Raw genomic sequence first — 21,220 nt, forward strand, 5'->3', positions numbered from 1 at the left:
CCCTATGAAAGTACTGGCCCTCCGCCCCTTCCCCTTAAAACTGCCCTCAGTCCCCAAAGGCTCCCTGTGCAGTGTCCCTCCAGGGTCCTCCCTGCCCTCTCCCCAGAGGCCCCGGCGTTGTACCTGGAGTACTCGCTTCAAAGACTCCACGTAGCTGCCCTCGCTCTGCACGATGGAGCCCAGGATGTGCCTCCGCACCACCTGCTCGGGCAGAAAGCATGGTCAGCACCCGAGCCGACCACGGCACAGAGTGAGCCCCTGCGTGTGCAGAGCCCGGGTGACGTGAAGGGGAGTCGCGATGCCCAGAGGAGCTGACAGCTGAGGGCAGAAGGGGCGCGTCCCTCCCAGAGCCCGCTCCTGGGACCACTGGGGCCTGGCGGGCCCGCACGTCCTCCCAGAGCCCCTGCTCGCCCCAGAGAAACACCTGTGCTCCCCAGACTGCAGGATGCGGGCAGGGGGCACTGGGACTCAAGACTCTGCCCAGCCTTTGCTTGCCAGGGATGGGGGAATCGCCACCTATCTGCCATGAGGACAGGCGGCCTTCTCCATCTTTGAATGACTCGAGTAGAAAATTCTTTCTTAGATAGAACTGAATCTCAACTCCCAGCACTCGTTGATCCAAACCTTAATCAATCCTTCTCCTAAAAGACAGTCCCCCCCCACCGACCCAGTGGGCTCCCCTGCCCCCTCGCCATCCCCATCTCTCTTCAGCACGAATCAACATGTCCCTCAGGAGCAGCCTGACCAGCTCCCAGCCAGGAAGCCCTCCCCTGGACACGGCAGGGGAGTGGGGGCAGGAGGCAGCAAACTTTGCTGCACAGTGGAATCACATGGGCATCTTTAAAAAATACTGTCCACTGGCTCCCACCCCAGACATTCTGACTGCACTGGTATGGGGTGCAACCTGGGTATGGGGGTTTTTAAAGCTTCCCAGGTGATCCTATTGTGCAGCGAAGCTGGGACAGAGCTCATGAAAGCTGTCCTATGTGAGGGTTGTCCAACTGGGAGCCTGTCCACCTTGGTCGAGGGCTGAGAGAGTGCCTGACCCCCAGTGCGCCACCCACAGCCGTCCAGAGAGCATCAATCCAGACGCCCACCACCATCTCCCCTGCTCCCCTCTGCCCCCTCCCTCCTGCCTCCACACACCTTCTCCTCCCTTTCCACTGCCCTGCCTGTGGCCCAGGCCTGCCCATGGCCCACACAGCCCCATGGCCGTGTGATGGGCCAGGCTGCTGTCCCTCACGCTGTCCCACAGTTGGATGCATTGTCAACCATCCCCAGGTGCCCCAGCTGTTCCCAGAGCAGCGTTCTCAAGCTCAGCACATTGACCTTTGGGGCCGGTTAATTCTCTGTCATGGGGACTATCCTGTGCACTGCAGGACGGTCAGCAGCATCCCTGGCCTCACCCACTAGATGCCAGTAGCACCCCAAGCTGTGACAACCAAGAATGTGACCAGACCAAAAAATGTCCCCTGGGGGGCAAAATCGCCTTGATTGAGAGCCACTGGCCTGGAGTAACTAATACTGCCTGATCCAGGAAATGCAAAAGGCTCCCGAGGAGAGAGACTCGGCGAGCACCAGGAAGAGGAGCCCTGGACGATGAGCTGGAAGCCCGGGGTCTCACCTGGCTCCAACAGCGACACTGGACTGCACTGGGGAGGAGGGGTGTGTCAGCATCTCAGTGCCGGTCAGGGGCCAGGCAGGCAACAGAGACGACGGAAGCAGGTGGACAGACTCCCAAGATGGGAGGTGGTAGCCACAGCTCCCTGATTTTCAAGAAGCCAAACATCAGGATTTTCTGCCAACCAAAAACTTGGCAAATCCCTTCACTGAGCTTGCAGCCCCGACCAGTCGCGCTCAGTGCCCTCACACCCAGAGGAAAGCGGGGATCTCTCACCCTGTCCTGTGGGTGGGAAAGCCCACACTGGGAGGGAGTCAAGTGTGACTCTGCCAAGGTCCCAGAGCAAAGCCGCCCGATCTCAGTGTGATGCTCTGGGGGAAGGAAGACATTGCCCCAAGAGCCCCAGCTCCTGGGAGATGCCCACGTGACTCTGAGGCCCAACCTGATGACACGTGGAGGGAGGGGATGCTGGGCACCTCCAGAGTCTCCCTGGAGTTGGATGAGCTCAATGCTTCTCAACCCTTTTTTCCTGCAGTCCCTTTCTTCAAACACCTTCATTTGAAACAGTTACACAGGAGCTGCTCTGGTTGCCATGGCGATGGGAAACACATGCTCTAAAAGCTGGGGCCCACCACCCCCCAGGACAAGGGCACAGAACCTGTGGAGTCCATTTGAGAAGTCCATGCAGCTGGTTGCAAAGGGACCCAGGAGCCCCCTGATCATCACTTCCCCTTCAAGACCCAGACGTTTGTGGCCCCAGAGAGCAGGCTCGGACCCCCATCTGCCCTTCCCCTGCAAATCCCACCCCCCAACCTCCCTGCTCACAGACCTGTTGAGGGCTCAGGCCATCGGGCATGGGGCCCAGCTCCGGGGCTGGGGGCTTGATGTCCGAAACGCTGACCTCCAGGAGCCCCATGTCCTCCTCCTCCGAGTCACCTGGAAAGGCAGACGGGCTGGTGATAAGTGCAAGGAGAGGACGACACGCCCTGCTCAGGCTCCAGGAGCTGGGACCCTCCCTAGACCAGGGTCGTGGGGAGGAGCAGCTCCCGGGGCCACAGGGGTCAGAGCCTCCCACTGCTACACCCCGTGGGAATTGTCCGTCCCTAAGCAGACGGGGGCAAGTGAGCGAGGGCACAGAGCCGCGGCCACGGGGGCTCAGTTCGCAGAGTCCATCTGCCAGAAGTCACTGTCCCTGCTCACACCCGCCTGCTCTGGCCTGGCGAAGGCCAGGCTGCCCATGTCCCCATCACTAGGCACTAAAAATAGTTTTTTCTGGATGCCTAAAAAAAGGGAGAAAGGAAGCCCAGAGAAGAACTGGGCTGTTTGGCTTTGTGTTTTCATCTCTCAAAAAAAAAGGCAAAGATTTAAAAGAGACGAAGTTCACTGGTGTCCAAGAAGGACATGTGGGCAGGAGTGGGGGTGTCTCAGATGGAGGACAGAAGGGGACAGGCAGGCTCGGGCAGAGAGGAAGAGGGGAGGTTGGGCAGAGTGCGGGAACCCGGCCTTGACGGTCTTAGCCCCCACGACAGAGAGACACAGGCCCAGGGAGACGGCCCCCGGCTGCTCTCGGCTCTGAAACCCGGCGGCGGTGGCCGTGGGCAGCAGGAAGTGGATGCTGCGGGGAGGCTGGGAAGAAAGAAGAAGTGGCAGTAGCCCCAGGGGGCCGAGGGAGCCGGGACACCCAGGCCGGCCCTTACCTGAGCAGGAGACGGACGAGGAGGAGGAGGGACAGCGGACGACAGTGTGAGGGTGGGGGTGGTGAAGGCCCTCCTGCCTGGCCCACATGGCACCCCGGGCATCACTCCGCACCCACCCCAGCCGCCGGCCCCGCGGCTTCCTCTTCCCCCATGCGCCGCTGGGTAACATTCTTGGCCGGTGATTCGAGCCCTGCTGAGGCTATTAATAACGCTCTGGTGGGAGGGTGACTTAGGAAAGGCTCCGGGCTAACGGGAGGCGGGGAGGGCCTAGGGAGAGCCCGCTGGCCGCCTGGTCAGCCTGGGGGTGGGGAGGATGACCAGCAACAGCTCCCAGCTGGCCAGTCCACCCCGTCCTTTCTCCAGCCACTCCACTAAGTTTGGAGTGGCTCGTCGGCCTGTCATCTCCCTCCTCGGGAGCCAGGGCTCCCCCAAAGGTTTACACTGCATCAAGAGCAGGTGGTGGCGGGTTAAACCCATTTCACAGATAAGGAACCTGCACTCCGAGAGGGCAAGAACTGTGCAAGGTCACACAGCCAGGAGGCGTGGAGCCAGATCTGACCCGGGTCAGCGCGATGAGGTCCTAGCACCAGACACCTCCACTCAGTGACTGCCCACCGAGAACACCGCCTGCCACACAGGGGCCGAGAGCTGTGCCGGGCTCTCTCCATGCACTTCCTTGGTCATCCCCACCATGGCTCCCTGAGACAGATGTCATATTAGCCCCATTGTGCAGATGAGGAAACTGAGGCACAGACAGGGTAAAATACACAACTTTTCAAGAGGGCACAGAGTCTCAAAGTTCTCCCTGGCTTGAATGCCTGTGCTGACCTGGCCCTGATCCCTCGCCCCTGCCCTCGCTCCAGCCAGATAAAGCCTCTTCCATCACTTCCATGCCTGTGTGTCCCCAGACAAGTCACTGAACCACTCTGTGCCTGCTTCCTCACCTCCAAATGGGATCAGGACAGTCCTCTGTACCTGTTAGTGTTTATAAGGATAAAGTGAGGAATCGCAAAGCTCTTAGCAGGGTGCCCGGTACACACTAAATACTCGAAAGATGGTGACTATCACAAAATTCATTTCTTGGACATCTCATACTTCCCCAGGTCCGGACCTTTGCAAATGCTCCCTCCTCCATCCGGAGCACCTGCTCCCTGCGCCATTTCCCGCTGCCTGACTCACCTGGGTCTCCCTCTCCTTATGTTCTCAGCCCTTCCCTGGCCTTTCTTTCTCACATTCCATACTCATTTCCTCCGTGCTTCGGCTATGGTACCCCACTTCCCGCCATGGTACCCCACCATGCGGCTCATGGATCACTATGGTCATCTCCTGTTTACATGCCTGTCTCCCTCACTGCACCAGGAGCTCCTGGAGGAAATGCTGCTTAATTCATCTTAGTGGCCCTGCACCCAGCAAGGGGCATGGCACTTGTTAGGTGTTCAATCAATATTGGCTGGTGGATGGTGGAGAGATGGGTGGATGGACAACGGAAGGAATGAATGGGAGCACCCAAAGATGAGGCCAGGGGAGTCGGACAGAGCAGGAGGCAGGCTGAGGCAGAAGGCCACAACAAGGAGCAAGGGCAGGGATGCAGAACGGAGAGAGGCCCCACCTCTCCCAGAAGAGAGGGCCACCCTGCCAAAGCAGGGAAGAGGATGAGACCAGTTCCCACCCCCATAGCCAGAGGGGCCCAGACACCAAGTGACCCCACTGTCACAGGGCTGAGCACCGACCCTCCTCCCAGTTGGGCCCAAGAGCCTCACCGAGGACGTCTTTTCTGTGCAAGAAGGACACTTTGCGCATGACGGCAATCCTCGTCTTCTCCAGCCCGTCCTTGGTCCCGCTCTTGGCGGCCTTCATGAGCTGGGTCATCTGAGCAAAGGCAGAGGGCTCATCAGAGGAGCTGAGGGAGGCCCTGGGACACCTACCGCCAGGGCCACCATCCCCACCCAGATCTCCTGGCCCAGCCTGCAGCCATCAGGACTCCATGGCCCATTTCCCCCAGGGAGGTGGGCAGCAGAGGCCAAGAGAGACAGCGGGGTAGTGCACCCCGAGCCCTCCTGGACGGGGTGAGAAGGGGCGTTCATACCCAGGGGATTTCCCTCTTTATGAGCAAGGGGAGGTCCTACTGACTTTTTCCCTTTGGGACAAATGATGTGGGTAGGTACCAAATTAAGAAGATGGTGTGACACTGAGGAAATGGCTCGAGGCCTGGAGCCCTAGGTGCGGGTCAAATCCCAGCTGTGCCACTTCCCAGCGGCGTGACTCTGGACAAGTCTTAACCTTGCTGAGCCTCAGTTTCCCCACTGAGACTCGCCAGGGTCTGTGAGGACGAAACTGACAGGGTCTGGGAAAGCGTGCTGAGCAGTGAAACGAGCTGTACCAATGTCAGTGGTTACTTCAGGGGTGACTGAAAAGAAGGGAGGACCCCATCCCACCTGCTGAGCCCCAGTGAGGAAGCCTGTCCCTTGCCCCCAAAACACCAGGTTTCTTACTGAGCCCAGGAGCGGGGAGGCAGAAATGCAGGGTGGGGAGCGACCCGTGGACACCAGCACAGCAAGCCAAGCAGAGCTCGAGGCACGGGGGGGACGGCATGCCCAGGAGGGAGAAGCGGGCATCCTGGGCGCTGGCGGGGGGGGCCGGGCCTGCAAACAGAGCTGCTGTCCCCTAACTCATTCTTCTGTCCCCTCAGCCTCCAGCCCCCAGCCCAGCCCTGGCATCTTCCCCGACACACAGCCAGGGCTGTCCGATAGGACTTTCTGCAATGATGGAAATGCTCTCTATCTGTGCTGTCCAGTACGGCAGGCACTAGCCACACGTAGCTTCTGGACACTGGAAAGTTGGCTGGTGTAAGAGAGAATGCAAATTCCTGATTATGTTTAATTTTAATTAATTTCGATTTAAATAGCCACATGGCTGGCATAACGGATAGTGCAGTTCTGGGGAAACACTCTCCTTCCTGAAGCTCTGCTGGGAGGGGGTGGGAGCACTCGGCTGCAGGGTCTCTGGTCTCTGCTCACCATCACCTTCCCCCAAAAGCCCCTTGGTCCCCACTTAAGGGCCCGGGCACCTCCTGGGGGTCTGGGCGAGGAAGGTTTGCCGAAAACCCCGCAGGAGCTGGGGCTGCGGGCAGGGGGCGGCTTTTCAGGAACAAGGCCGAGTTTCTGGAAACTATCATCGGGGGAAAGGGAAGTCCTCTAGCCCCTCCCTGCGTCTGGATGGCACAATCCTGGAGCAGTGGTGCTCGGCCTTTCGTAGGCTGGTCACGACTGCCCAGGAGAATCTAACGAGAGGGAGAGATGTCGACCCCAAAAACTGCACAGAGGTGCTCAAACTCTTCCGGGGGGCTCACAACCTCAAGGTTGGAAACCACTGGTCCAGAGCCCAGTTCCTACCCTGGCAGAAAGCCATCAAGGGGCTGTCCTAGGAACCCCCAAAGTGATCTTTGGGGGAACCATCGGAGGCCCTTCTCTTGGCAGACACTGTGGAAGGTGTCCCTGAGTCAACCTGCCACCTCCACCCAGCTTCACAGTGAAGAGGCCAGGGCCGGGGCACCTGAGAAGTTAAACCAGCCCCCACCCTGGGTCACGGGCCTCTCGGGGAGTCTGTAAAAGGGCCATGCAAACTGTGAAGTGCCTTCCTCAGGTTCTGATGAAAGAGCCTACAGGACAGAGGGTGCGCCGGCTTTGGCACAGACCCAGGATTGAGCCCCAGCTCTGCCGCTGACCACTGGGGTGACCACCAGCTAGGAACTTCAGTCACCAGCCTCACTAAGGCTAAGTGACAGCAGTAAGACAGCTGCCTCCCAGGTGCCCTGGGGACAAAACGGTCAGGTGTGCAAATAATAATGCCACCATCCACTGAGCTCTGAGGCTGTGCCAAGAGCAGCACTCAGCACCCTACAGATCTGGCTCCTCTAATCCTCACAGCCACCCCGGGGGCTGGTCCTGTTAATGCCCCCATTTCACAGACAAGGAAACCGAGGCTCAGAGAGGTCAAGAGGCCTGCCCAGGATCACACAATGAGGAAGCGGTGGGACTGCGATTCAAACCCAGGACTGCGGGCCCCAAAAAAATCCATAGCACACAGTAGCTGCTCAATTAATGGAAGCCACTGCTGTCAATATCATTATCCAGAAGTCTGAGTCCCATGTAGGGAGAGGGTACTCGATTTCTCCTACAGGTTCCTTACCCTGGATCTCTCTGAACAGCTCGGAGGGGGAAGAGTGTCCAAGGTCACCAACACTCACATTTTTCAAAGCGTAACCCAAACCCACCTGCCATAGTTATCAAATACGCAGATTCCTGAGCCCTGGTCCAGACCTGCAGATCAGCATCTCTGCAGGTGGAGCTCAGGAATCTGCATTTTCCAAAGCACCCCCAGGCCATTCTGAGGACCCTAAAGTTTGAAAACCCACCCAGGAATTCTTGTAGATGGCGAAGGTTTCACTTGAGGGTGAAAGAAAGAGGCAAGAACATGGACAGGAACAGAGCCGGCTTACGGCATGGACCAGTTCCCGCAGAGATGTGAGATGCGGCCAGTGCCAGGTCTCGGGGGCAGCCCTGGGACTCAGGCCCACCCTCTGCGGCCCCAGGAGCAGAAAGAAAGGACCTGGGAGGGACAGACAGACAATACCTTACAATCGTACTTGTGCTTCAGCTCCTGCATGTCTCTCCCCCCAACTCTCAAAGCCAAGATGTCTCTCTTAGTCCTGGCGTATCTCTCCTTTAGCCTAGTCAGGTCTGGAGAAAGCTGGAGCCCCCAAGCGGCCAGGCAGAAGGAGAGCAGCAGGTGAGAGGAGCAGGCGGGACAGGGAGGAGACAAAACATGGACATCAGAGGAAAAAGGAGAGTCAGGTAAGGTGGCAGAGGGACCACTCGGAACAGGTAGGATTTGGGACCTGGGGATGACCAGGGCCAAGCAGCAGTCCGGCCAGGCTCTTGCCTGGAATCGGATCCTGCATGGAATCGGCTCCAGCAGCATCGAACCCAAACATGCCAGGCAGCCAGGTGCTGGTCTCTGCAGCAGGGAATCCTGCTGCTGGGGAGGAGCTGGGAGGGGAACAGCCCAGGCCCCCGTCTCTCAGGGAAGGGGAACAATGCTCGGACTGTGTCTTAGTCATCTCCCCATCCCGGGGGCCCAGCACAGGGCTCGTGATATAGGAAGCTCTCAGCAAGTTTGTGAGATGGATGGACGGGTGGAACAGTGGGCAAGGGGATAAATGGATGCACGAGCAAACGCGGAGAAAGACAGGTAAATGAACAGAGGGATGGCTGGACAACGCAAAGATGGATGGGCAGATGGACAGGCTCATGGATGGAGGGATGGGTGGACAGACAAATGGCTGGGTGGGCAAACGGATACATTTAGTTAGGTGACTGTGTAGCAGGGCAAATAGATGGAGGGATGAAGAGTCAGATGAATAAATAAAAGGATGGATGGACTGGTGGATGGATAGAGGCAGTGCTGTGCTGGTAAATATTTAACGACCAGTTCTCCAGGAGAAAAAGCCCTGCCTTGCAGCATTTCCACGGTGTGAATGCTCCCACCTTGGCCAATTCAAGCTAGCGACATGACTGAAGGTAGAGTCGGAAGGAGAGGCACACAACTGGCTCCTGGGCTCTCGTGAGCTGGGCGGCGCTGGCTCCAGCACGCCGCTGGAGGAAGGGCGGATGAACAGAGGGAGGAGTCGACGGAGGAAGGGAGGGAGAAATGGAGGGGTGGGCAACAGGATGGAAGGATGGAGGGGTGACTACCTTACATACGACCTGGGAAGACAGACGGATGGACAGATGAGCAGATAGACATTCAAATGCATGAACTGTATGAGCAATAGTGACATTTGGTGAAGTACACGCAAGACGGAGACAGGTACTACTTCTAGAGACGTCGACAAGCAGAGGAATCAAGAGTATGAGCTCTGGAGGCAGCCGGGCCCAGAGTCAAATCACCGCTCCCCACTTACCAGCTGCAAAAGTCTCTTTACCTCTCTGAGCTACAGCTGCCTCACAGGTAAAGTGGCCACAATAACAGCTTCACACAGTTATTGAGAAAATTAAACGGACAATACACATAAAGCCCAGAGCTTAGGAAATGTTCAAAAAATGGAAGCCACTGGGCCAGCCCTGGTGGCCTTGTGGTTAAGTTTGGCGTGCTCCACTTCAGCAGCCTGGATTTGGTTCCTGGGTACAGACCTACACCAACTCGTCTGTCAGTGGCCAGGCAGTGGCGGCAGCTCGCAATCAAAAAGAGGAAGATTGGAAACATCTGCTAGCTCAGGGCAAATCTTCCTCAGGAAAGAAAAAAAATGAAGGAAGCTATTACTATACTATCTTTCAAATAATAAGTCATTATTTGTTGAATAGATGGATAGTTATTTGGATGGAGTGTTGGATGGTTGAATCGATGGATGGATGGATGGATAGGTGGATGGAAGGAAGGATGGACAGAGGGACGGAAGGATGGAAGGATGGAGGGATGGAGGGACGGAAAGATGGATGGTTGGATGGAGGGATGGAAGGATGGAAGGATGAAGGGACAGAGGGATGCATGGATGGATGGACGGACAGATGGACAAGGTATTTTCCCTCAAAGCATATGTGATGTGGAGTTGCAGCTGGCTGTGTGACCCTAACCAGATCATCTAACCTCTCTGAGCTTCTGCCATTTAGGTTCTCTGATCAACAAAATGAGACTCTTAATGCAAATAATTCTAACCACTCAACAGTATTAGAAACATTAAACGAAACTGCTTTGGAAACTATACCACACGAGGCAAGTGTTCACTATTATGTGAGGAAAGAGCAGGACAGGGATCCTTCTGAGAGTTACTCAGACTCCCAAAAAACTGGGGAGCTTGGGGTTTGTACCAAGTCCTATTTCATGTATAAATAAGATGTTGACACAATAAAATCAGAAAGCCCCTGGGCCTTCTGATGCCCCTCTGCTGCTCTAAGGGTCAGAAGAACTGGGATGGGAGGTAAACTGTAGAACTGGCCAGATCAGACCAGGGGAGTGAACAAGGCTGAGGTCAGAGCTGACACTCATGCCCAGTCTGCTGGCCAGCTGGACACGGTGACCTTGATTATGAAGAGATCATAATCAGAAAGTGGAAGAGCTCAACGCAACCCACTGCACAACTGGAAAAACCGCCTCCCACTGACCATGAGCAGCGGCCAGCAGGAGCTCGTTCACATAAGAGGACCGGGCTCCTGCTCACATCTGGGTCAGCTGCTCCCAAGGAGGGCCCTCTGCAGACCCTCAGTCACTTTCTTTGGCAAAAATTTGCGGACTGAGGGCTGGCCTCTGGAGACATCTGGAGGAGGGGCTCCACTCGCTCTCTGGCAGCTGGGCAGGGTGCCAGGGCCCTGGTCAGACTCCAAGGACAGGGCAAAACCCTTCCGCAGACCTCTGCTGCCCGGCGCCCCACAGCACACACAACACAGCCAAAGAGCGGTGGCCTGAAACATGCAGCGGCTGCAGCGCCAGGTGCGGGAGCAGGTGCACCGAGCAGCTCAGGAGGGCAGAGCACTGCGGTGGGGCCCGGCGGGGTTTCCGGGCAGAGCGGACCAGAGGAAAGGCCCCTCCACAATCCCGTCTCCCTGGGCGCCTGCTGTCCGGGGAGCAGGAGGGGCTTGGCCCACGGCCAGAGAAAATGTCCTCGTGGTCAGAAATTCCAAAAACTCGGCCAAGTTGTTTGTCTGCTGGGGAAGAGCCCAAAGCCCCCAGCGTGAGGGTGTGAAGGACAGGAGCTCAGGAGCAGCCCCCAGAGACCCCACCCCTGGGGCCAGCCACAGGAGGGCCAGCCCAGCAGTTGTCAGGGTTCTCTGTGGGCCCCTTGTATCCCCTGGGGGCAGAGCGCTGGTTAAAAAGCAGATTGCTGGGCCCCACCCAAACCCTGAACCAGGGTCCCTGGGAGCAAGGCCTGGCGTCTGCGATGGCAACCAACTTCCCCTGTGGTCCTGATGCCCGCGCCAGTCTGAGGAGCACCCCTGGAGAGCCCAGATTCAGTGCCCCATGGCTCCTACCCTCTCAGAGGGGCCTGCAGTTCCCTCCTGGTCCCAGCAAGAAGGCAGGGGCCTGGAGAAGCGGCTGTGGGTGATTAGGAGGGACAGCCAGGGACTGAGAATAGCTCCTCTGGCTTCTGTACCCCAGCTCCCAACTCACCTCTCAGAAGCATCCTCAGATTGGACCCTGGATTGCCAACCCCTTGGACTGGCACCCACCCATGTCAGACAGGTGGCCACAGGTACCCGGGCTTGTGTTAACAGAAAGGCATTTTTGTCTTCATTTTTGACAAATTGTTTCATATTTCAAATCTCCTCCTAGACCACAAGGGTTCCCGGAGCCTGGGTCGGGTCTCCCTGTCCCCGGGTACCCCAGCCCACACCCCATGGGCCTGGTGGGGGCACAGTAGGTGTCACAGATGCACAGCTTTTTCGCTAGCAAGACATCAAGGCTGTTTTCTGTGGCCCAGCCCACGAGGCCCAGACATGTGGAGCCCAGGGTTCAGGAGAGACCTGCTCAGCCCCCAGGCTTCCCACGGACTTGGGGAGCCCGTCTTGATCTGAGGAAAGTTCACCTCGACACTCCTAGGTGTGGGTGCTGCTCTGGCCAGCATCCCTCTCTCAGAGGGGATCCCCAAATTCAGAAAGGGGCAGGAGGCACTAGGAAAGACTTGGAGGACCCCAAAATCCCAGCCCAGGCCTGGGGCCCCCCGCCTTGTCCCTGCCCCACCTTCTGGCAGGACTGGCTGAAGGGTGAGCCCACCTGCCTGTCTGTGTCATTTTCAAAGGAGCTGGGAAGGACCCAGTCACCTGTTGGGGGGCAGGGCCTGTCTGCAAGCAGCTGCTCCCATTAAACCCCACATCTCAGCATGGATAGCATCTGCCTTCTGGTGGCTTCTACAGAAAAGATGGGAGGAGCAAGGCAGCCACAGGAAAGGCGGAAGCAGACAATTGGTCTTCCTTGCGGCTTCCTTGGCTCCCTCTGTGAAATCGGCAGAGTGAGCCCGGCTCCAGGCAGAAACACCGGAAGAGACAGGTGCACGGATGGCACGTTGAAAGGCCCTGGAGAGAAGCATGGTCTTAGCAGCCCAGAGGGTGGTGTGGACCTGAGATTGGTCTGAGAAGGCATCCCGCAGGGCAGGGAGATCGAGCGGATTCAATCCAAGTGCCAGCTCTAATCAGAGGGGTTGGGCTGCCTGAAGCACGGTGTTGAGGAGGATTCTGAAGCCAGATCTGAGCCCAGGAGCATAGGACCAAATGCCAGGGTCTGCCACAGGAATGGAGCGGGGGTAGCACCTGTGCCAGAGGAGGGATGCCCCGCCCCTCACCTTGGGCTGAAAGGACACTCGGTGCTTGGCGGGCTCTGCCTCCGGCTTGGCCTCCTCCCCGGAGTCCTCGCTGTAGCTCTCAAACTCACTGGAGCTCCAGCCTAGGTCCTCCGCCTCCCGGGGCGTCCTGTCCTGGTGCGCATCCTCATAGAGCAGGTTCCTCTCCACCCCTGCCGGCCAAGGGACAGGGCTGGTGAGCGCAGGCCCCGAGGCCAAGCCCACCAGACCCACTTTCTGAGGCCCGGCAGGTGGGTGGGGGGCGGTGCAGGCCCAGGTCCTGGGGCCCCAGCTCCACTTCCTCATCCATAAGAAGGAGGCGATGACAACACAAAGTCCACCCCACAGAGTGAGGAGGACACGAAAAATGCAGAAAAGCACAAGAAATGTGCTGGGGTCACGAAGGCACGCTAACTTCCTCCCGCTGTCAGCATGACTTTGCTGGGGTCTGAGTGCTCATTCTGGGCCTCCTTGGCACTTCTTAGTGGAAAAGAGAAGATGTGACACCCAGTCCTGACCTCAGCATCCTCGAGGGTGAAACGGAGATGGTCGTGAGCGTTAAGAGTTTCCCGTGTGGGTCCAGGATGGTCCGATAGGGGGCGCGCCTGGCCCAGCATCCAGGAGCATTCCCTTCTCCAAAACCCCACAGGACATGCCTTGGACAGAAAACTGGGGACAAAGACCTGAGTCCACTGGCCTGGAGGAGCAGGGGCCACCAGGGCCTGGCACTCTTGGGGTCCCCGTCAAGTTGGCTGGGAGATGCGGCTTCCAGGCTGAGGTTTCCGGGAAAGCCACTTTCCCGGGCAGAACACGGGGTCCCGGCCCAGCCCCAGCTCCACCTCTGGGAGATCTAGGGCTTCCCCTGCATCCCTGGGCTTCACTTCCCATCTGTCACCTCGAGGAGAACTGAACGGCAGGCCTCACAGAGTGACCAAAATGCTTTCGTCAACACAGAAGGAATACGGCACGGGGAAGGGTTCCCGAAACCTGCTCAGAGAGCACGTGTGCCAGACAACAGGGAGCCTTGGCTTTCTGAGGGCTCTCTGCAAAATGGGGATAATCATAAGCTGAAAGGTCAAGTAAATAAAAGACACAGAGAACACTCTAGCAAAGAGCCTGGCACCAGCGGGCACTCAGCAGAGAGCAGCTGATCCTAACTCGTGGTAGCCCTGGTGGGCTCAGTGTCAGAGCCCCCACCTCCACCCAACAGGAAAGCTGGGGGCCGAGGGGCCTGGGAGGTCACCAGCCAAAGAACAAAACAGACGCCCTGAGGCTTAGCTGGAGACCCACATCCCAGGATGGTGGGGGGAGCTCGGGGTTATTTTTAAGCAAAAGATAATAGTGACTAATGTCTCCAGGGAATGGAGCAGCTGGTGACCAGGCTGTGACCTTTACAAGGCTGGGCTGATTGTCCTATTACTGCAGCTCCACAACCTGTGAGCAAAGGGGCAGAGCCCGGTTCTTGGGGCTCCCCCCAAGGAAGAAGGGGGCATCTCAAATGTCTGCCTCTCCACGCTTCCAATGGCAAGGGCCACTGGCCCCCTGCTGCCTACATCTACATGCCACATCTCTCACTGGATTCTCCCAGCAGCTCTGTGGGGTCAGCAGGGTGCAAATTATCACCCCCTCCTATTAGACAGATGAGCAAACGGGGGCCCAGAGAAGCGATGTGGCTTGCCCAAGGTCAGGCAGTACACGGGGAGGGGGCTACAGACTCCTGTGCCGGCTCCATCCATTCATCACGCTGCCTTCTGACAAGTCCCCACCGTCCTGCTGATCACCCGGGCTTGTTTAGAAATACTCTCTCCGGTGGAGACAGTGTCACCAAATTCCTGAGCCTGTACCAGACCCTCAGCCTTTGGGGGTCTCCCAGCGGTCCTGGTCCCCACGCCCTCCTTTCTGGGGCCTCAGGCCTCACTGATGCTCAAGATCATGGCCCCCTTCCACCACTTACCACCACTCCTCAGTGCCTGCTGTCCACGATCTCATGGCATTCTCACGACAACCCAAGGACAAGGCTATTACCACCCCAGTTTTACAGATGCATCCACTGAGGCCCAGAGAGAGGAAGCAGAAGTTCTCTGGTGTGACCCTCCCCGAAGTCCCGTGAGGTCAGGATGATATTCTGATTTTACAGGAGGAAGCCAAGGCCCCAAGGCACAGAGCTCTGTGCCTTAATCAATGGCAGAGCCAGGATCTGAACCCAGGACTGTGCGTGTCCGCTGGTGCGTGTGGCCTCTCCTCGGCTGACCACCTCCCCACAGAGCACCGGCGGGGCCCCCGTCAGTCCACCTAGGTCAGTGCCAGGCCCTGGGGGTGTAACACTAACAACCTTCCTCAGGCAGCAAACATGCTGAGGGCTGGCCACAGCCTGCTCTCCCTGGATCCTCCCACAACGCTGCGGGTGGGAGTCCTGGTCCTCAATTTGCAGGCTCAGAGCTGACTCCCAGGCCACCTGCTTTTAACTACCCCAGGGTAAACTGCAGGAGGACAGGGACATTGCCACATCCCCATGCCCTGGGGACACCACGGTGCTCAGTGAAGACTGGGACCAAGTAATTCATTGCTTGATTTGATTGAGGTGGGAAAACAGCCCACAGGGTCAAACAAGGGGCTCAGGCCAATCAGATGTCCTAGCTCTGGGACCTCCCCACAAGCCCCCACTGCCTCCCAACAACGTGCCCTTCCCACCTCTCCTGGATTGGAATGAGCCACACACACAGAAATGTGCTCCAGGCTCGTCTGGGGCTTGCTAAATGGGTGCGGGTATCATTAGCCCATCTGTCCCCATTCCTGGGACAGGAGTCAGGAGTGTGGCTCTGGGGCCCTCAGGCCTTATTATGTTATCTGTGTGTCTCTCCCATAGGACTGTGCACAACCCAAGGATGGTTGCAGCCACTCCTATTAGACTAGCAGCTCCTCAAAAGCAGGGGCTGCGTTTCCCCCACCAGATGGGGAGCCCCTGAAAGCAGGCAGAATAGTGTAGTAGAAAAAGCAGAGTCAGGTAGCTGTCCATAAAATCCTGGCTGTGTGATCTGGGGTTGGTGGATTAACCTCTCTGATATGACCGTCAACTGGAGCCACAAGCCCTGCCCTGCCAACCTCATGGGGTCTACTGAATAGTGGGAACAAATGTGCTTCATCTGTCATAAATACTGCCCAAGTCCTCCTGGGGTAGCAGACAGAGCACTGGCCTTGGAATCAGAATGACCTGGGTTCGAATGCCAATCCTACCTCTACAGTTTCCTTGTCTGCAGAATGAGGATGGAATTCTTGAAATCAGAGTTTTGAAACAGATTATAGGAGACAGAAAATGAAGAGTCGCTGGCCAAATGTGTTCAAGAGAAGATGGCTCTCACGTGGATTGTTACTGAATACTCCTCCACCCTGGGCAGCCCTCCCTCTGGACTCACCCCCTCCCCCGTTTCCCCTCGGCAGCCACATTCTCCCACCTTCTCAGCCCACCGCGGGCCTCGCCCCCAGCAGGGCACAGGCATTCCTGAGTTTCCCTGCTTCACAGTTCGGGTTTAACAAGCTGTCATTTTCCCTGACAGCCCTGGGAAGCCCGAACTATTACCCCATTTCCGTGAGAGAGGAATCGAGGCTTGGAGGGGTGAAACGCCTCGCCGGGGGAACCATGCTGGAGCGTCCTCCAGCCGGTGAAGCCTTAACCCCTCCCCAGCCCCAGCCTGGCCACGCCCTCAGCCAGCTCCTGACTCTCCAGAGGACCAGGACCGCAGCGGTTTTTAAAAGCAAGGAGGAGGAGCAATGGGCTGGGCGGGGCGCGGAAGGAAATGGACGGAGAAGACCCTCCCCGGGCCCCGCCCCGCCTGCCCGGGTCGCTGGAGAGAAGCAGGGAACCGTGAAAGAGGCTTTTACCCGGGTGATGGGCATCCAGGTTCTCGCAGGGGACGTCGTCATAAATCACATCTTCTTCCAGGGCGGGGAAAGTGAACCGGTCGACTGGAGGGAAGAGAGAGGAGAAGAGCAGGACTGAGGCCGTGGCAGCCCGGGCGGGAACAGCTGCCAGACTGACATCAGGGCTGCGCCAGCCAGCAGCTCCCTCCGCGGCATCCTGGCTCCTCGGCCAGCATCACCCAGCCCGGCCCCTGGGGAGCCCCTGCCTGACGCTGCTCTCAGAGGACGCTGGTTCCACTGCTCCTCCCCGCCCCTCACCACTCCAAGGAGGCCCCCCAGTGACCGCGGCAGACCCCCCCGACCTGCCTCCCTGCCACCCACAGCCCTGCCCATCTGGCTGATGTGGCAGCTGCTCCGCTCACCTCACCTGCTGGGAGCATGAAGCCGACCCAGCACCTGTGTCCTGGGGCCCGGGAGCATCTTAAGTCACCTAGGCTCCCAGCACTACCCCAAAAGGAGCCACCTCCCACCCAGAGGTTGGGAGTCGGGGCAAAAGCAGCCCTAGTGAGTAGAGGAAATGAGTGGGCTGGTGGATGGACTTGGAGAATGGGGTTAAGGAGAGGCCCCCAAAGCTCAGCCAGCTCCTGATTGGTGAAAATTTCAGCAAATGAGCAGAGCGCTCGCCTAACATTTCACGGGGCAGAGCACACAGCCTGCCCACGTTAGCAGCCCCTTGGATGCAAAATTTAAGGAGGTCTCCCCGTGAAATTGTGTGCCCAATCTCTGCCCCCTTGAGGGGCGCGGGGTCCTGCAGAGCTAGGGTTTGGAAGCCTAGTCCTCACCCTGATGGGCCTGTCCTCACCCCACAGGCCTCCGGGAAGGCGTGGGACCAGATGGACTGTGAAGTCTCCTCTGTCCTAAGCACGTTGCTTCCCGTAGTCCCCGGGCCCCCAGAGCCCTGTGGGAGCCTTGTTTTTCACCCCCACTTCCCCTCCCGGATTCTGCCTCCCACATGGCTCAGAGACCAGCCCCTCTCTCCAGGTCCCTAGTCTCGGCCCTCAGCTTCCCTATCCTGGATGCCTCCGCACTGGGCTCCAGCCACTCCACTGTGTCTTGTGGCTTCTCCCCACCCCACAGTGACTGGACTGAAATGCAGATGCGGCCACACACTGCCTCTCATGGCTCCCTGTTGCCTTCGGAAAAGCATGGCCTCCGAGGCCCTGGGAGGAACTGAGGAGACAACAGCTTCACACCGCCCCGTCCACCCCTTAGACACTACCCTCCACCATGCAGACGCCTGCTGCTTCCCAGGCGCCAGGCGACCCCTCGCCCTTGGCCTCCTGCACAAGCTGGCCGCTCTGCCTGGACACACCTACCGGCCCCATGCCCCTCGTTTGCCGCCTTACGGAGTCTCTTCAGTCCTGCTCCCCATCCTGGCACCTGCCCTCTGCACGGTAGCTGCCTGCCTGTGTCAGAGGGACCCCGTCTTGGTCAGCAGGGTACACCCACCGCCTAGACCAGCCTGGCCCGTTGTAGGAGCTTCGGAAGCATTTGAGGAATGGACGAACAGCAGAATGTGTGAGCTACTCCTGGACCACGGCTCTCAGCAGGCGGCAAACTGGGGCAGCTCTCAAGCGCGAGCCGTGGCCGGTCCACTGTGGAGCTGCCACCAGGCCCACAGCAGCCCACCCAGTAAGGACGACCCCTTGGCTCACATAAGCCCGCACCAGCTCTCTCGGCCTAAGCAAGGGCACTCTGAGGTTATCCCAGCACCACCCTCCTGGGGCTTGGACCTGGAGCGGGCAGACTTACTACGACGGGAGCTTTTCCGCTTCCAGCTGGAACACCGGACCCCAGAGAAAGCTGTGTCCAGGGCATCCCCGTTGCTCACCACAGCCGGCACCCTGCGGGCCGAGAATAATGCCAGTGAACCGGGAGGGAGAGGGAGGGTGCCGGGGACCAGCAGGGACAGGATGGCGGTCCCTGAAGCGTCCGGCAGCCCCTCACCAGGGCAGCAGTGGGCACTGAGGGCCAGGAGCCACGCACCCATGAGGGCGGTGAGTCAGCAGTGCTGGGGAGGCCACGGCTGGGTGGGCCTTGGACCAGCCCCTTCCCGCTCCGTCTCCTCATCTTTAGAAGGCATGCAGGGCTGACCTCTGCTTTCCAAGAGCGTAAAGATCCAATGTGTTCACAGCGACAAGGATGGAGAATCTCTGGGCAAGGGCACCCTATCTTTCCTCCAGGACAGACCCCATGGAATCCCCATTCCCTCATTCTCCCACGTGCAAGATGGAGGCTAGGGCTGGGGACCCCACCTCCTGTGAGAAGCAAGGACTTGCCAAGCTTCACAAGATCCTGCGAGGAAGGCAGAGCTTAATCGCACACACCCCGGAGGACGAGGACGGGCGGGACGCAGAGAAGGGAGACAGCTGGGGAACAGCAGACACCACTTAACCTGGCCGTCAAGTGAACACCTCCAGTGACATCACGGGGACATCGTGCACCCCTGAGAGACGTAACCCCGGTCTAGTCACGAGAAAAACACCAGGTAAGCCCGGATCGGGGGACATTCTACAAAATACTTGCCCGTTGCTCCCCAAGTCTCGCGAGATCGTGGAAACCAGGAAGGACTGAGAGAGTCACAGAGCAGGGCAGGCGAAATGACAACTAAATGCAGGATCCTGGATGGGGTCCCGGGACAGAAAAAGGACACAAGTAGAAAACCCAGTGAATCTGCACAAAGTGTGGCGTTGGGCAATTGGTATTCCCAGTTCTGACGAATGTGCCGTCCGTGGCTGTGTAAGGTGTTAACCACAGGCAGGGCGGGGGACGGGGGCATATGGACTACCTTTACAACTGTTCTGCAAATCTGAAACTATTCCAGGTGAAAGTCTTTTCTTTGTTCTTTTTAAAGCCCAGGCTCAAAAAAAGGCCACGTCTGCCAATCCGAGGGCAGAGGCCTTCAACCGTCCCAGGCGGCCACTGCTGCCAAGAACGACCTGAACTTCCTGCCCCCGACTGGAGCAGGTGTCCCCAAGCAGACGCGACCGCGATGGAGAGCAGGCCTCCCAGGCAAGGGAAGAGGAGCACAGGGCAAGAGATGAGGCTGGCGGCGCCCCTCCTGCTCCCAGCCCCTTCCCACTGCCCAAGGCCACGACCCACCCGGGGGGCAGCCTCTCCCAGCTGCTGCCTGGCTGGAGAGTGTAATTCTCCTTGTGAGCCAACGCTCCTTCCTTGCCAGGCCTCCTCAAAGGTTCCAGGTAAGAAAAGAGCCATAAAAAGCAGTAGGAGGCCCACTATCGCATTCTTATCTGAGCTTCCTGCACTTGTAATGCCTCTCAGCTTACAGAGGAAAGGCCAGAGAACTAGGATGACACCAGACTTAGAAGGTGAGGCCACTGCCACCTAGATGCAAAGGAAAGGAGCCGAGTCTATGGAGGGGAGCAGAGAAGGAGGAGCTCCGCGATAAAGAGGACGCAGGAGACAGATGGGAGGATCTCTCCCAGGCCCCCCAGCTCAGCGACAGTGTTCGCGACCAGACTCAGGGCACCCTCTGCGCCCACCTCCTCTCTAGAGACAAGCGGCCAGGGACGAGGGGAGAGAGAGTACCCTGGGACAACAGGGACCTGCTCTGTCCGGGTGGCCCCATTCCGTCAGCCCCAGCACACAGTGGACACTCAGTGACGACCAATGCTCCACTCTGGAGAATGGCAGTGCCCGGCCTGCCGCTGCTGGGACAGGCCTGTTTCTCAGCGAGTCTCCGTGGACAGCAGATGCCACAGGGTCCCTTCCCAGAAGCTACACAATAGTCAGGGGGAAGACCCCCAAAACCGGAACAGTCTGAGGGCTCCCAGCCAGCGGGGCCCACACGTGCACACACGAGGCATTCCGGGGGCCTTTTCCAGGACGAGGCATGAAAAATATAAAGGAGAAAGAACTCCACCTTTGAGGACTAGAAAGGACCAGAACAACATTTGCCTTATAAGGCCTGAGTCGAACCCAATCTGTAGCGTACAGAGGGCCATGGCAGCAGGGCTTGCCCAGGGTGGCCCTACTCAGAGCATCACCCCCCACCACCCCTAAATCCAAGAGACACAGAAGAAGCAAAAACTTTAAGCCCAGATGGAGCCTGCTGCCCAATTTGACACGTCAAGAAGCAGACACTCTGGAGCCAACAGACCTGGGATAAAACCACAGCTCTGCCACCCGGCTCTGGGTACCAGGACAGTCACTCAATGTCCCAGAGCTGCTGTGGAACGGGGTGAATAATCGTTTCTACTTCCTGTTGCAAAGATACGACGAGATAAGGCAGGTAAGGCACTTAGCGCCTCTCTTTGCCTCAGTTCCCATATCTGTGAAATGGGGCAACAGTACCTCGCTCTTAGGGTTCTAGTAAGGAGTAAATACAGAAGGCACAGGGTCTGAGCATACGATAAATCCTCCTGGTGGGTACCTCTTTCCCCCTCCCCAGTTACAGGGTCCCTCCCACCTGCATGCATTCACCTCTTCCCACTGCAGCCCGGCCATCGCTCACATACAGAAGGGTTTGGGGAGCCAGTCTGTTTGTCCTATGCCACCCCACGCATGGTCACAAATCCACTTACTGGATGGCTAGAGGGGTGAGGAGCCCCAGGGGAGGAGAGGTCCCTGACTTGGTACCCACAACACAGTCCTCCCAAAGGGGAGTGAGCACCAAGGCCCTCACCATCTCAACAC

The 21,220-nt window shown here is 58.2% G+C and overlaps 1 protein-coding gene across 43 annotated transcripts in view; it reads right to left on the reverse strand.

Annotated features, from left to right (window-relative positions):
* Nucleotides 1-21,220, reverse strand: part of ARHGEF10L (Rho guanine nucleotide exchange factor 10 like) — a 153,585-nt gene that overhangs the window by 68,360 nt on the left and 64,005 nt on the right. For 20 of the 43 annotated variants that reach the window (XM_070601211.1, XM_070601176.1, XM_070601255.1 and 17 more), the window contains exons 5-10: nucleotides 18,317-18,408; nucleotides 16,526-16,609; nucleotides 12,650-12,819; nucleotides 5,079-5,187; nucleotides 2,451-2,557; nucleotides 124-201 (exon numbers count right to left, since the gene is read on the reverse strand). In XM_070601211.1, coding sequence (XP_070457312.1) covers nucleotides 124-201; nucleotides 2,451-2,557; nucleotides 5,079-5,187; nucleotides 12,650-12,819; nucleotides 16,526-16,609; nucleotides 18,317-18,408 — 640 coding nt within the window. Of the gene's footprint in view, nucleotides 1-123; nucleotides 202-2,450; nucleotides 2,558-3,318; nucleotides 3,531-5,078; nucleotides 5,188-7,950; nucleotides 8,068-12,649; nucleotides 12,820-16,525; nucleotides 16,610-18,316; nucleotides 18,409-21,220 lie in introns of those variants that run through there. The other 23 variants (XM_070601142.1, XM_070601109.1, XM_070601073.1 and 20 more) reach the window with 7 other exon arrangements.

This window comes from Equus przewalskii, chromosome 2, assembly GCF_037783145.1.
Source record: "Equus przewalskii isolate Varuska chromosome 2, EquPr2, whole genome shotgun sequence".
NCBI lineage: Eukaryota > Metazoa > Chordata > Mammalia > Perissodactyla > Equidae > Equus > Equus przewalskii.